At 41.3% G+C, this 16,084-nt stretch overlaps 2 protein-coding genes across 2 annotated transcripts in view; both read left to right on the forward strand.

The window, feature by feature from the left end:
- mta3 (metastasis associated 1 family, member 3) overlaps positions 1-12,594 on the forward strand; it is a 29,361-nt gene extending 16,767 nt beyond the window's left edge. Inside the window, 6 exon segments of the mRNA XM_040038810.1 lie at positions 675-897; positions 2,575-2,667; positions 2,795-2,956; positions 3,547-3,578; positions 3,660-3,778; positions 10,298-12,594. Coding sequence (XP_039894744.1) covers positions 675-897; positions 2,575-2,667; positions 2,795-2,956; positions 3,547-3,578; positions 3,660-3,778; positions 10,298-10,469 — 801 coding nt within the window. The 3' untranslated portion in view covers positions 10,470-12,594.
- Positions 12,595-13,503: 909 nt separating this feature from the next.
- On the forward strand, positions 13,504-14,904 carry LOC120737907 (NAD(P)H dehydrogenase [quinone] 1-like). Its single transcript, XM_040038819.1, has 6 exons — positions 13,504-13,639; positions 13,736-13,900; positions 13,976-14,106; positions 14,177-14,284; positions 14,360-14,461; positions 14,538-14,904. The coding sequence occupies exons 1-6, from the start codon at positions 13,636-13,638 to the stop codon at positions 14,835-14,837; spliced, it is 810 nt and encodes a 269-aa protein (XP_039894753.1). The 5' UTR covers positions 13,504-13,635; the 3' UTR covers positions 14,838-14,904.
- The last annotated feature ends 1,180 nt before the right edge of the window (positions 14,905-16,084 follow it).

Genomic DNA, 16,084 nt, shown 5'->3' on the forward strand with positions numbered 1-16,084 from the left:
CAGAAGGGTGCTGATTCAACTTTATGGCCATTTTAGAGGCTGTAATTATCCGCTGGGATAAACGGGGCGGGCAAATGATTAGATTCTCCTCACTGTATTACACAATACAGTTCAACAGCACCACGAACAGTAGCCTCCACAGTGACGACAGAGTGAATTAGACTCCCCTCTACAACAGTTTGAACCACAAAACAGTTTTGTGTTAAACATGCATGTTTTTAATAATAAATAACAGTAAAATCTATTTTGTTTTTCAGATTTTTGTTAAAGCCTTCAAACCAGCCAATGTGAATCTTTTGATAATGGTTTTTCAAAATAAAATCCAATAATACAGAAGCTAGTGCAGTGGTTATCAAACCTTTTCTGGCATGACCCCCCCTCCAAGAAAGCCACCATTCTACATTTTAAACTACCGGTAATAGCCTTTGTTAATAAAACCAAATGTGCACATATGCACTAAGGCTGCATTTAAATGAAGATGAGTTTTTCCCCCTGCAAAAATATAACCATTCAACTGAAGTTCCAACTCCCAGCCCAAGAGTTTAAAAACCATTGGATTTGTTGAACCATCTCTGACTTTTACATTTTCTGCCGGATGTCAAACTGATTAAATTTTCTTTTGTGTTTTGTTTGTTTGTTTTTTTCCTTCCTTTCTGTCCCTCCCTCGATCTCAGGAGTCTCGCTCAAGGGGTCACGCTCCCCGCCAGTCCAACCACATGGTGCCGATGCGAAACAGCAACAGCCCCAAATCCTCCATGAAGACCAAGCAGGCTTTCCTGCTGCAGGCCACCCGCCTCACCAAGCTGGCCCGGCACATGTGCCGTGACATCATCAGGCTGCGCCGTGCTGCGCGCCGGCCCTTTGTCCCCATTAACTGTGGGGCCATAAAGGCAGAGTGTAAGAGCTCTTTCAATTCCTCCTAACTTCTGCCACATGGATACACATACACATCTCCAGACAGAACACAACATACAGAGACACACACCAACACACACCTCCCCTCACCCCGACTGCCCCACCATCAACCCCCAACATCTCTGCTCGCCTCTGCCCCACCCACCCCCCCGTCTGTCTCTTTCTGTTTTTATTATAATTATTGTTATTATTTTGTTTTTTGTATTCTCCCCCCCGTTTCCAATAAAGACTGCCTGTCCTCATAACTATGAGTTTTGATCATCTTTTCATTCGTGTTTTTTTCTTTATTTTTTATTTTTTTTATTCTTTTGCCTGTTGTTATGTTTCTGAGTCACTTTGAACCAAAAGCCATTGTTCGAGTGGTTAAACAGGGATACACACACCCACACGCACGCACACACACACACACACACACTGTGACTGAAGTCGCTCCTGTCATAATGAATAGATTGTAACAGCATCCAGTAGAAGTCTAGTCTGAGCCGTATATATTTGCTGAAGTTGCTGGTAGAGGAAATGTATTTTATTAAGAAAAGCTCTATTTTGCACGGCGCTCCTGGTAAAGGTGCGTCCAGTCTGTGCTGTTATGACTGAGTGAGTTGTCTCAGCCACATATGTTCATTGTAAATACTGAACCTCAGCTTCACTGTCTTTGCCATCACCATTTTTAAATATTTTTTTAATTTAAACTTCTTTTTTTTATTTTTTATTTTTTTTTGCACATGCGTTTTTCCCTCCTATTGATCATGTGTGTATCTGTGTACAAGACAAAGTGAACTGTTTGGATTGATTGTGAGCTTCAGACAGATTTGGAACCCTGAAGGAAGGAAGGTGAAGAGAAGACTTGGGTATAGCTGCTGGCTGCATCGCCCCTAGTAGATCAGGCCCAATCATAAGGAGTCCAGATCCCATTTGGGGATGGACCTTTTGCCATATTATTCACTCAGCTAATTTCCTGTGTTTCAAATCATGCAATATTCATATGAATCCACCCTGTCTCGTATATCCTGTGGACAGGATTTGCCACTCAGACTCATTTCTCGCCTTCGATTTCCCCTCCCTCATCTTTCATTCTCTAACGACTGTTGCAATATTCTCATCTCATCTTCTACCTCTACTTTTTTTTTTTTTTTGCTCTTTTCTTTCATTGCTGTGTGAATGTGGAGTAGACCTGCAATAAAGTCACACCTGAAAGCATCTTTTCCGAGTCCTTGTGCTTCATGTGTCTGTGTTCTCTGTCCATCAACTCCACCACACTCAGAGGAAGCACAGCGGCACCCCCGCCTCCCCCACTCCTCAGCATGGACTCAACCTCCAGTGCCTGCTGTCATGCCGTCTTCATAATTGAATGTATGTGTCTACGATATGTTTTCATGCATGTAAGCATGTGCTGACATCTGTATGCGCATGTGAGAGGGTGAGAGATTTCTCCTCCCTTAGAGCAAGTCGCTGCAAAATACCTCAGTCATTTGCTCCTTTGCATCAAATCCTGCATCTTGTGGTCTTTATCCATAATCATGTACCTGAGAAAAGGCCATTTTCATCTGCATGAGATGTTCATGTTGATAAACGGATAAATAGGGTTGTTTTTTTTTTTTATTTAAATACAGGGAGAAGAGGGGATTGACAAAAATTTCTGTGTATGTGTGTTTGGTTTAGACATGTTAAGGGTGTCGGAAGGGCAGGGGACTCGCCTACCTAAAACCAGAGCCGCCCAAAGGAGCACTCTGACTAGTGTCCTGCAGTTTCTAGGTAAATGAACACACAGTCAGTGTTTGAGCAGTAGGAGTCTAACCCATTAAGCCAATAAAACATGAGCAGAAATAACTCAGATGGTCTGTAGGAGCCACTTCATGCACCTCCGGTGTGTCTTTTCCAGAGTCCCGTCCAGCAACCCACGCCCCTCGCTCCCACCGCACCCCGGGCCTTCAGACGCCTCCCCCTAGACGCCTCCTCTCCTCTCTACCACACGGGCCTCACGGCATGCTGGGAAAACGCAGCTATCATCACCACAGCAGGGCTGACCCAGACAGGCGCACAGGTACATCACAGACTCTTATTAATCAGTAAAAAGAAAAAGAGATCTGATTTAATCCCACAAAGGTAATTATTTTCAGATTTGCTTAATTTAATCCTGCTCAAAAGCAGAAAGTCCATTCTGTTTAAAGCCCCCCACATTCAAAAGAAAAAAGAAAATGCATCCCTTCTTTCTTTTTTTTAAGTTACTCATAATGTGAATTAAGTCTGGGGAATAAATAGTGTTGATATCCAATGTTTTGTTATCGTTATGCTTAATAAAAAATCCAATTAGTAGGAATACATCTGGAGTTGATAACCTTTTCTGCCATTTCTTATCTAAACTAGCTCGTTGGAGAGAATGACAACTAATTCTAATGAAAACGAATCAGCAGATGGGGGTCATTTGGATAATTTGGATGGTTCAACTTCAGTTTGACACTTTGTTTTTTATTGGTAACTTCACTTTTTTTTACTGAAATTGAAACACAGTCATTTGTTGCACAACTTGTAACTAGGACAAGAAATAAAACCAATCAATACTACTCGCAACTGGCAGATTCCCTCATGTGTACTTTGCCTCTTTCTCTCACTGCTGTGGGTTTGTTTTTGCAGAGAACCCAGGTACAACAGGTGGACCTCTCATGGTAGGCTTATTTTCTATTTGCTTTACACTTCCTCTACAGCTGCATCGACTGCTCTCTAACGTTCGGATGTATGTTTTGCAGCATAACGGCCGCAGCAGCAGCAGTGGAAATACCAGGGGAGGAGTGATGATTCGCAAGAGGCGCCCTAATTGGATTGATGCTCCCGATGACAGCTTCTTCCTTGTCACACGGGAGACCAGGTAAGCAAAGGTGACCCTTTCTTGAATTCTGATAGGCTTGTTGTGTGTGTGTGTCTGAAGGAAGATGCTGACAGCTGAGCGAAAGCAGATGACAGGAAATAGGCTGGGACAGAAATGGACAGCGAGTTATTTTTGTCTCATGGTGACCTTGAGACAGATGCACAATGCACATCAGCTCAAAAGGATACAACACAATGCCCTAAGAGTGCAAACACATCAGCGCATCATTCAACACTGTTTTGACCAACTGGATGGAAAATTTGGAAACTGATTAACACACTCATGTCATATTGTACTATTTTTGAGGGGGTTTAAGGGGTTTTGACAACTTTAAAGGATTTTAAATCAGTAAGAAGCTTGGGCAGCACAGTGGTGTGATAGTTAGCACTGTTGCCTCACAGCAAGAAGGTCCTGGATTTGAAGGTCCTTTCTGTGCAGATGTTCTCCCTGTGTCTGCGTGGTTTCTCTTGGGGTACTATGGCTTCCTCCCGCAGTCCAAAGTCCCCGCTGTACCCCGCTTCTTGCCCTATGGCCACTGAGATAGACTCAAAACCCCTCCTTCGAATTAGATACATGGGAGAAAATTAATGGATCTATAAATAGTACAAATTTCATGCTTGATTTGCGTTTTTAGGCTCACTATATCTAAATTTGGCCCCCTGTCACAGTTTGTTAAAGTTTGCAGACTGTGGGGAGTGTGCAGTGCATAAGAGCCAAAGTGCAACAGACCAATTAACAACAAGCTGTATATTCACTGATAAAAGCCCAAATGTTAAACAGATGTTATTCAGACAGCACAAGAGAACATGCAGGTAAGTAAACAGAGACTAAGGAGAAGAATTGGACTATTTTATATACACATGGGCTAATCAGGGGATTACCCCATGAACACAGTGTGGTAATGAAACACAAGTGAAGGTGAATCACACAGCAGAGGACAATCACTGACAATGAGGAAGGGAAGTAGAGCTAAAGAGCAAAGATGGAAGACATAAGAGCCTGATAACTAAAAAAAATGACATAGTTTTTAACTGGAAACAGTGAAACGCAGACACACAAACAAACTAGAGCTAACATGTATCCAGAACTGAAGACTCACATAAAATCAAAACTAACAGTAAAGAGAGCAAAGAAACAAACAGAGAACAACAATTCCAGTTCAAACCTTTGAGACTAACCTTTGGATTCAGTCAAGGATGTGGATGCATTTTTTTCCCATATAGACATTAATCTTGTGCTTCACTGTGAATTCAATTCAGTCACAACAATAGTTGCCTCAAGGCGCTTAAGGATTTGTCTCGGTCAGATTTCTGGTTATTTATTTATTGCTGTCTGATTCAGTTCAGTTACCTTTTAGCTACATTAGCCCTGTGGGTCTGAGGGTTAGGTGGTGCAGACATTCAGGTTCCCAAGGGGTGAATGTGAATATCATATCCCACTTATGATGAATCCTCTCATAAGCACAAGCATGTCTTTGAAGGCACGGGTGAAAGATGGTATACTTTCTGAAGATTTAATCAAAGTCCAGCTGAAATGTAAGATTTCATGGTGCATTCAGGTAATTTAATAAAACATTTAATAAACGCGATTAACTGTGTCTTAAACAGCTGTTCAAAACATGCTGTTTCATCATCCTCCAGCTTTTCAGCTGAAACAGCCTGCCATTGATTTTGTTGCTGTTGGTTTTTTTTTCTGCATTATAAACAAATGTTTTTAAAGCTTTGAATACGCGTATACATTTTTAATAAAAAACCTCTTCATTCAAGTGTATTCACCTACTTACTTTTTCTTTAAATGTACACATGCACTTTCCCGCATGGACTCATACACGTATGTGTGTGTTCCCATGTGCAAGAGAAAGATGTTCCTCCATTAAGCCTGTGTCTAAATGAGCCATAGCGCTCGGCTCTCACAGCCGCCCTCGGACCGCTGGGGCTAAAATTAGAGGAGGCTAACTGGTGCAGATGGAGCCTGGCACCGTTGTGCCCTGAGTGGAAATATCATTACCACATTAACCATGGCTGCACTTGCATGAATCACTCAGTTACCACCAAGGCAACATGGCCGTGTGAGTGGGACAGCATCGATCTGAATTCTGCACCCTTTGTTTAATTGTCTCCTAGTAGAGACAATTAATGCCTTTCTGAACAAAATGCATTAATAGATGTGCCCTGAAAAGTTGGTGCTAATGAGAAATGATCAGAGGTTTCATCAACTCCCTTTCTTTGCCTCTCCTTCTCTCTGAGTATGATGAAAACACAGAGTATAGACAAGGGGTTGGAGATGTCTCCCACTAATTCGGAGATGGGAGAGAGATAAATAGAAATGAAAGTAGACATGACAAAATGTGTTTCATTTTAGGTGACGCAGTGGAGCGTCATTAAAACAATTCTACTAGTTAGGCAATAAAAAATTTGAAACTATGGACAGGAAAATTTAAACTTTTTAAAATATTGTGCAATAATCACACAAGAACTGGACTTAAAATCAGCGGCAGCAGGTTTTACAGAGAGATCAATCCAAATGAAAGACTTTTTATTTGAATTGCCATCATTGTGTCTAGAGGAGGTCAGGAAAAAAGCAAAACATGTGTGTCTACAGCTATTTGTAAAACATGCTGGAGGCTTTGTCATGGTTTAGGGCTGCATTTCAGCCAGTGGTGTTGGGCATCTTGTCAAACTTGATGGCATTGTAGATGCAGAAAGTACCGTCAGATTTTCATCCACCGTGCAATGCCATCTGGAAAGGATCTACTTGGCATGACTTAATTTTTCAGCAGGACAATGAATCCAAAATCACTGCCAGTGCAATAAAAACATACCTGGATAGAAAAACAGAGAATGGAACACCATCAGTCTGGCACCCCCAGGGCCTGGACCTCAACATTATTGAGGCAGAGGTGGATGAACTCAACTGTAAATGGAACAAAAGGCAGCCAACATCCAAAGCATGTCTTTCATGTAGCCCGGAGAACTATTCCTGAAGACTACTTAAAGAAAGTACAAGAAAGCAAGCGAGAACATCCTCTGGGAACTATAATAATCTTTAGCAATCTTTCATGGCTTTCATGTAAAGACTGTATGTTAAAATATTTTGTTCGCATGTAAATTGCATTTTACACTCAAAATATAAACCAGGTATAAAGAGCCCACTTTTACTACCTTTTAATGTTTTCCTCCCTTGAGGTGACTGCAGTCCATAAATAACCAGTAAATACGAAACTATTACACCACTGTTCCTCATTTCTTTCATTGCTGATAAAAAATAGCACTCCAGTGACTTTTTCCCCCTTATTTAATTGGAAAACCCCCCATTGCATTTTGGTGAGTAAATGAATGGCAGCTTGTTTAATTCCTGAAATCGAATACTCCCAAGATATCACAAAAATCAGATGTTTGCAAAGAGAAATTGCTATAAATTGGACCTAATATGTTTTCCTTATTTTCTCTCATATATCCTTACCAAATACTTTTGTAGATACACCTGTTTAATCGCTTGTAAATCTCTAATCAGCCAGTCGCATGACAGTAACTCGCAGCACAACTTTCTGAAGTTCAAATCGAGCATGAGAATTAGGAAGAAATGGGATTCAAGTGACTTTGAATGTGGTCGGGCTCTTGTGCCAGATCGGCTGATCTGGATTTTTCCAAAACTTCAGTTTCACAGAGATTTTCCCACACAACCATATCTAGGATTTACATAGAATGTAACTTGGATAAACACTCAACAACCAAGTTATACTACAATGGTGGAGCTCTACATTAACACGGCTAATGTTTTAAATAATAAGTGTATGTAAAGGTAATCCTTGTGAAACAAAGGCTAGGGCTTTGGTCTTCATGATGTCTTAGACAAATTGGTTATCCCTAGATTGGTCATCCGAGGCAAGGAAGCTCCACCCAACTGGTGATTAAATCTTTTGCAGCCAGTCAGAAGAAAACTAGATTAAGGATAGAAAAGCTAAAACTAAGGGGCTTATTTTAAACTATGAATCATGATAAGCTACTATAGTAGAATCCATGATTAAAAATAAATGGCAAATGATAAATGGACTGATTCTTATATTGCGCTTTTCTACTCTTCCGGAGCACTCAAAGCGCTAAATATGGAGCTGGAAAATGAGCACGTCTCATTTCTTCCCCAAATTTGTCACATTATCCTTCAGATTTTATGGATTTGCATTTGGAGAGGCTCCGAACTTCTGAACTAAGCAATCAAACTGCAAATAAAATGGATACACAAGCTTCACAGCTAAAACAGCAAAATGGTGCTTAAAGTGCTTAACAATGCCTCAGTATTAACAGTGTTATAATATCATATATCGAATGATTGTCTATAGCAAAGCGTCAGAAATGGGGAACATTAGGATACAGAAGCAGAGCAGAGCAGAATATAAATGAGACAGGCTGATATGTTTGAGGATAGATTTACATGTTTGCTTTCTTCCTCCCAACAACCAGATGAACAGACAACCAGCAGAGATAAATCCGTTCTGTTTTCCCTCCGTGTTATAACTGCGTGTCCTCTAACTTTGAGCCATAGCACACGCATGCGGTGCTCAGTGTCAGGGTATACTGTACTTGAGAGATTTGTGTGGAGACTCTTACATGCACATTCAGACACATTTGGTGTTGTTGGATGTACTGGCACATAATGTACTGTAATCTGCTCGGTAGGAGATCCCTGTGGTTCGGCACATTATAGTTGTGCAGTGCAGCGGGGATTTGGAGGCAGCCGGTGTGTTTTGCATTCACAATACGAGACAACATTTACAGCAATAGGAAAGGGGAAGAAAATGAGATTGCACAAAGAGCTTTGCTGTGCATTAAGTCTCAGACTGCTCTAAGGGGACCATGAATAATCACCTATACATTGTGGTTATGCACCTTGCATTTGTCTCCATTTAGATTCAATTAGCGCTCCGTCCAAGACTTGTGAGTGTGTCCCAAGAATCTGGGATTCTTTAGTGCCTGTGGGTTGTAAAAAGTGCTTTCCTGTCACGCCGCAAAGCCCACTGCAGTCTGGAAATTACCTACAAAACCGTCTACGAGCCAGAAAATCCTGCAAAAATGTTCTCCTCTATTACTTCATAACAGACACGTGTATTTGTTCTGGTGCTCGGAACGCGCTGCACTCTCCTATAGTAAATCTCTCGAGATGAGAAGAATCTAGTTGTATCTAATTACCTTCTCAACAGCCTGGATCCGCAATGTATTGCCCTCCAGCTGAACTGTGCTCATATTAAATCATTCAAACTACCCTAAACTTCACAGCTTTCTCTCTTTATGAGATTTTTCATCTTTGTGTCTTGAACTCGCCGTTCTCTGGCTGTTTGCACTTTTCTACTTAAGTTGTGCTGATCAGAGAAATCAGAAGCCATTTTCTTGCTCATATTTAAGAGATACTGATTCTAAAACCAGAATCAGATGTTGACTGATGATTACATTTTTTCCAGCCAAACAACCAGATGATTAACAACCAGTAGCGCAGTATGGCACGGTGATAAATCAGCTGTCTCATGAAGTCAGTTTCATAATTCGTATATTTGGGCTCTATGTGTTGATGCAGTCAACATGAGTAATCGTCTCAGACAAGCATTATTTGCAGGCTAAGAAATACATTCAGAAGCCACTTTATTAAGTACACCTACTCATCTGCTTGTTACTGTACAATCAGTCAGTCACATGACAGCAATTCAGTGCTAAAGTATTAGTAAAAACACCTTTCGTTGTTGTTGTTGTTTTGTTTTATCTATTTAAGGATTTTCGACTCATGTGGAGTTGAGTGATTATCGTTTCCCTGACCCTCGAGGCAATAGTTGGATTAGCTGCTGATATTTGCATTTTTAAGCAGTGAAATACAGTTAAAGTACCAAAGGTAAATTTACTTATAATATCATTTCTGTAAAATGTCGTCTAATGGGTTATAACTGCTGACATTGCAGCTTGGCTTGCTAGGGAATTTCCTAGGGGATCGATAAAGTCTTACCTATAAAATTTACCAAATCTTTGTATTATTAATCTGAATTTGCAAAGTCAGTAGTGTCGATTGTTAGAAAAGGTTGTAAAAATAAAAGATGAATATATAGTATGAACATAGCCAGTCTGATGTTGAGCACAAACTGCACCACACAGTATGCCATTTTTTCAGATTACTGCATTAAAAAAATTTCAAAATCCTACAAGCATAGTTGAACTACTGCCCAGGTGTAAACATGTTAATTTCAGCTGCAAAGTTGTGCATTTTAACACATGAGTTTATGGCAACCAGACTAACCAACTATGAAGCCAGTCTCTGGTAGTCTTTTGTAGGACTGAGGCACTTAGAAGTTTGCTTCAGACCTGGAGTTGAATGAAAAACATAATATAAGCCCCTGAAATATGGCAGAGAGGAAGCATAAAACAAGTACCAAACGCCTAAGATCAGGAACATCCTTTTAGTTTTATTAATGCTATTTATCTCTGCATCCCTGTTTTTTTTCTTCACTCATCTTGTCCCATGTTGTCTCCATCCATCTAGGCGGGCTCGACGGATGTTGTCTCGCTCCCAGCTGAGGCATGCTTGCCGGCAACCTTGTGAGCAAATCACCCTGCGCAGGGTCTCCCAGGGTCCACCGCAGGGGCTTGTCCTCGCCCCTCCACACCCTCACCCCAGCCTGAGAATGCGAGGCCCCATTGTTATCCACGATTGATCGGATATGGACTCTCCGACCTCCACTCCACCTGCACTTCTGCGTACACACTAATGAATTCTCACCACCTGTTCTGCCATTAAATCCTCAAACTCCCCCTTTACTTTTAGTCCTAAAAATACCATTGTATCCCCTGACAACACTTAAACAACCTGTCTAACTGTTTGGCAACAGAAGGATGCAATGAGCTGCAATGCAATAGAAACATAAGCCTGACCTGACTGCAAATGCTGCCTGTCTTTACTCCCCTGGGGATTACATTTGTATATGTATATACTGTATCTGGGTGCACGTAGAGAGCGTGCTTATATATATGTGACCCTATCAACCAACACATGAGGGAGCGGTCCGAGCGGATGTTGATATCCGCTGTTTTTAGTTTTTACAGGATGGACGTAACCACAGGACTTTGTGTGACCTTTGTGTTGATGGTGAATTTTCGTGAAGTTTTATCAGTTTGTATAAAGTTATTTTGGGTGGGGGCATGGGGGCTTGAATTAGTGTGGGGAAGGGGTAGCGCTGCATTTAAGGGGGAATGGGGTTCTTTTAATATGGGTATCAAGACACGAGTCCACTGCTAACATTGAAAAAGAAAATGCACTATACTGAGATTGGCCATTTAAGACACGACTGCTATAAACTGTGTTTTAGTTTCAGTCATTCACACACCTCTTGAAATCTAAATAAATGAGCTGGAATCAGTGTTGAAGAGAGATGAGATATTTAAGTGGGGTCTGTTTCTGGCTCCATATTTCTATTCTTGGACTATACTTGAAGTGGTTTTGCATCATTCACTCAGGCTCAAAATGAGCCTTGTATATCTTATGCTGGGCTTTGGTGCAGATTCTCACAAGCAAAGTAAAGCATTTTTATCTCCTCTCCTGTTCAAGCCAACTTTTAACTGATTGGCTGCTTCTTGCAAACAGAACATCCTAAAAGGAATTCAGAGTTAATAATGGAAAAAACTGTCTCAAGCAAAAGCTTTTGTTTCATACACACACACTTTTGGCATGTTTAAAGGGGTCGTATTATCAGTGTTGCTGATATTAAAAGTTTAACAAGTAACGCCTGTGAGCCAAATGCTCAGTTTCACACAGTTTTTCCTTCTCTTACTGTGACAACAGAAGTCCCGCCCACCTGTTGTTCAAACCTTCTGTTTACGAGGGATATCCAATTAGAATAAGATAGCTTACATGGAGCGGCGACACAGTTGAGCAACTTGTTTCACTCAGAGGACGGAGCAAGGGCTGCAAAAAGGATCAAATAAATATAAATAAGGATTATTTTGAGCTGCTTTTATTAAAAGGTACTTTAGTAGTGCCCAGGAATAGAAATACGGACTATAAATGAATAGAACAGATCCTCTTTAATATGGTCATGAAACTTGTAATTTCTCTCTCTCTCTCTCTCTCTCTCTATATATATATATGTCATAACATAAGAAAATGCATAACAGGCCCTCTTAAAAACAACAATAAAAACAAAACGTGTATAATTCTACCTAAGAAACTATGTTACTCATGATGAATCTGCTTGAAGTATAATGAGGCAGAGAAATTAAGAGCCAGCTTACATCAAACAACATAAACCTCCCACATAAACCGCTGTATAATATATTGTATATGTCATTACATCACTGTAAATTGAACTCATCTTCTTTCTATGGCCAGTTCTACCTACCTATCCCAAACATGGGTACTAAAGCACTTCCTTTGCAGCAGAAAAGGGCATGGATCCGTCACATTTCCCTCAAGGCTGTGATGTCCCGGCAACTTTTTGAGGCATAAAAATACATGCGGCTTTGCCAGCAGCTGTTTGCTATGAGCTAACATCCTCTGCTTTTTGTTCTTTAAAGCTAACGATTGCATTTTTACTGATTTCAAACCTCTCTCCCCCTGCTGTACCGCCAAATTGCCTCAAAAAGCTGCCTGCCAGCGCATCCGGGTGTGTTTATTCTGAGTTTTAGAACTGGCATTGCCGCCGCATGTCTTTGAGGTGAGAGCCTCAGCTGACCGATGGGTCACTTGATTTCTTCTTTCAGTCAGAATGTTTATGTTAGTGTTTCCTGTATGTCATGTGTTGAATTATGAATATGCTGAGACCAATAAAAGAGAAAAACAACGCAGTGCTAGATAATGGTGTCCATTGTCAGAGAGAGTCATTTGGTGGTGTTATACACTCACATTCTGCCTTGTCTACCAGCCGCCTACTCCATCTCTCTGCCTCTGTGTGTCTGTTTGTGTTGTTCTCGAGAGGGTGGGTTGTATATGATAGATGGGGCCTCATACGCACTGTGGCCTGCGTGAGGTTGCCATAATATACCCCCACAAAATATGGCAATTTGACACAGAGGTGAAGAATGAGGAGTGTTTTCAGAATATAAATCATGTTAGTGGGAGCACGCAGCTTTCTTTGAGTGACTTCACTGTGTGTACATGTGCACGCTTTGTTGCACCCCCGTTGTTCTGTTTAAAAAGGTTTTTAACCTGCAGCTTATGCTCCCCCCACAGCCTGCAGCTAGAGAAGAATGACCACAGTTAACTGTTGCGATTGTTTTGATGCTTTCTCAACCTATGTTTTCTATGCGATCTGTAGCAGATTGAACTTGACATGTTATAATTTGCTTTTCCAGCTACAGGCATGAAGGATTTAGTAATAATATTTCACGGCTGCTTTCATAATATCTGTAATAGCTCCAAACTTTTATCTTGGCGCTAATTTTGCATAAGTATATAGATTAATGAAGATCATTCCCCTGTTTAATTGCTTAGCTCCTCGTTTCAACATCTAATAGAATTAATTAACCCTTAGATAACATTCATGTCATGGTGACGACATCAGTTTCTCTGAAAGATGATTCATTTTCATGTCTTTTAAATGACAGACATTGAAAAACTAATTTTAATCATAGGAGTGACGCATGCTTGGTGTCCATGCAGTTAAAAGACAAAAAGATCTGAAGATGAGAGGCCTTAGAGAAAATCCCCCATTTCCAGCTGGCAGAGTGATGACTCTGATTGCTGATTGACTGCACCTGGTTGAAGCAGAGCCCATTGGGTGTATAAATCCTGGATACTGAGCTTTACACCAGTAGCAGTTTCCCCCCCCCATTAGAGTACTAGTGACTTGTGAGCATCATCAGTCACCGCGGAGCACTTGTGTCAGAATGTGTAAGTATTTTTGATGGTTGTTTTTATTTTCAGTGCTTTAATGAACTGGTTCTGCTCTAATGGGCACTTTGTTATCTGTTCTCTTTGACTTTGCAGCCAAGAAAGTGCTGATTGTGTATGCCCATGAGAGCCCTGCCTCTTTCAATGCTGCTGCCAAAGATGCTGCTGTGGCAGCTTTGATTGCTCAAGGCTGCACTGTAGAGGTGTCTGACCTGTACGCCATGAAGTTCAAAGCTGCTGCTACTACTGAGGACATCATTGGTATACCAGTATCCTACAGGTATTAAAACATCTTTGCTCTGTTCATCAGATACAAACACTAGATTTTTGTTGCAGGTGGAGTGAAGGATGCTGAGAACTTCTGCTACGCAAAGGAGATCAAACTGGCATCAGAGGAGGGCAGACTTGCAGAAGACATCAAAAAAGAGCAGGAGAAGCTCAAGGAGGCAGACCTTGTCATCTTTCAGGTAGTGCCTGACCGGAATTGTCTTTGATCAGGTGTCCACATCAAAATGACCATTAAACCTGTTTTCCCAGTTCCCCATGTACTGGTCATCTGTTCCTGCAATCATGAAGGGGTGGATGGATCGGGTGTTGGGCTTTGCCTACGCACAGGAGAAGCGGTACAGTGAGGGGATCTTCAAGGTGAGAGCTCCACCAACATGTCTGTGTTCAGGCTGTGTCCTCTCCCTCTTTGCTCACTCCTTGCTCTCTGTACAGGACAAGAAAGCCATGCTGTCCTTCACCACTGACTGTCCTGAATCTGTGTACAGTGACACTGGCATCAATGGTGACATCGATGTCACACTGTGGCCACTGCAGGTGAGGTCTCACTATAAACGGAGCCAAGCATGAAATGATCTGTCATGTGGTAACAGCTGCTCCTCCCTGTGTGCAGAACGGGATCCTGAACTACTGTGGCTTCCAGGTTTTTGCCCCTCAGATCTTCTGGGATCCTGCTACTGGTTCTCCTGAATCTCGCAGCTCCATGCTGGAGGGCTGGCGCACACGACTGCAAAACCTCTGTGGGGAAGCCACTGTGTACTTTGCTCCCTTGGACTACTTTGACAAGGAGAAGGGTTTCCTGCTGAAGCCCGAGGTCAAAGAGAAATATGCCAGCAAAGAGTCTGGCCTCACAGTGGGGATCCACATGGGCAAGCCACTGCCAGCCAACAGCCAGACCAAGGCCCGGGTCTGACAATGGAGTGGGTCAATATGTAATGTCTTAAAATATGTGCTGCAATAAAAAGGCTGCTTTATTCTGATTTTTGAGCATAGTCTATTAATGGATCAACGCTCTCAAGTTGTAACTGGATAATGTGTGTAAAGTGGTTTTGAGTTCAGTAATTTGGACACTACTACTGCACAATGACTTACAGAAACTTGCCACTTACAAGTACTCACTGACGACCCTGCATAGCAAGTTTGTATAGAGACTACTTCTATATGGAGATGCCTGTTCTTATTCAGGCTGGCCTGATTAGTCTGACGCGTCATTGATTTATAGTCATCACTTGACACAAGTTGCCACCAAACGCGTGTAATTGTGCTGACCAATCTACGCGACTGAGCAGGTTGGTGCAATTGTACAGTGCAGCCACCCAAGTGTTTAAAAGTGCAGTCAAGTGATTTTTTTTTTTTTTTTTTTTTTTTTTTTTTTTTTTCTGGCTTTGTCAAATGGACTTCATTAATCTTCTACAATATGCTATTTGCAGCAAAATCTGAACACTGGGTTATAGTTGGCGAGCTAATCACCATGCTGAGGTCAAGAAATGAGAGCTGCCAGAGGCCTCACAGGACTCTTAAGTCCTGCCACCTGTGCCAGTAATTTAGCACTTGACTTTTCTTTTCAACTATAAAACCAATGTTGCCATATTTCTAACTCTGTCACTGCTAGCAGCTAACATGGCCATGCTAATATTCTCCCTAGCTGAGTCACTCCCAGCATCAACAGTAAAGTTTAAAGTTTTAATTACATGTGTCTAGCAAACCAGACCTTAAACATTGGCATACAGTATATTTTCTCTTATATCTCATACATAATCCTCTAAAGTGTTTTTGTCAGAGCATTGACTCCACTGACTCTCAACCTAATTTAGTGACTAAAACAACCGAGTGGTGGTTGGGGCTGATAACATTCAAAGTGTGCAATTTTATGCAGGAATGCTTTTGTAAATGGCTTTATTTATGGTAGCTAGAGCAGATATTTGAAAGAGTTTGGAACATCTTGAGCCACCTTTTTTTATTTATATAAGGGGTGGTTAGGAAAATAGGAAATCGGTGGAGCTACTTACTGAAATGTGTGCAAACTTACATGGAAATACAGTACATGTACAATTTTAACAAACTTGGCAATATTTGTATGACACCTTTATTCTGAACTCTCTTTGGAAAGCTTTCTTGTGATTTCCATAATAGTTTTGGGAATAATTCTCCAGGTCTCTT

The sequence above is a fragment of the Simochromis diagramma genome, unplaced genomic scaffold, assembly GCF_900408965.1.
Source record: "Simochromis diagramma unplaced genomic scaffold, fSimDia1.1 OVJJ01000402.1, whole genome shotgun sequence".
NCBI classification, from domain to species: domain Eukaryota; kingdom Metazoa; phylum Chordata; class Actinopteri; order Cichliformes; family Cichlidae; genus Simochromis; species Simochromis diagramma.

Excerpts from the sequence above, each read along its gene's own strand:
- LOC120737907 (XM_040038819.1), top strand. Across the intron at positions 14,107-14,176 it reads CAGACCTTGTCATCTTTCAG|TTCCCCATGTACTGGTCATC; the intron begins GTAGTGCCTGAC and ends CTGTTTTCCCAG. Across the intron at positions 14,285-14,359 it reads ACAGTGAGGGGATCTTCAAG|GACAAGAAAGCCATGCTGTC; the intron begins GTGAGAGCTCCA and ends CTCTCTGTACAG.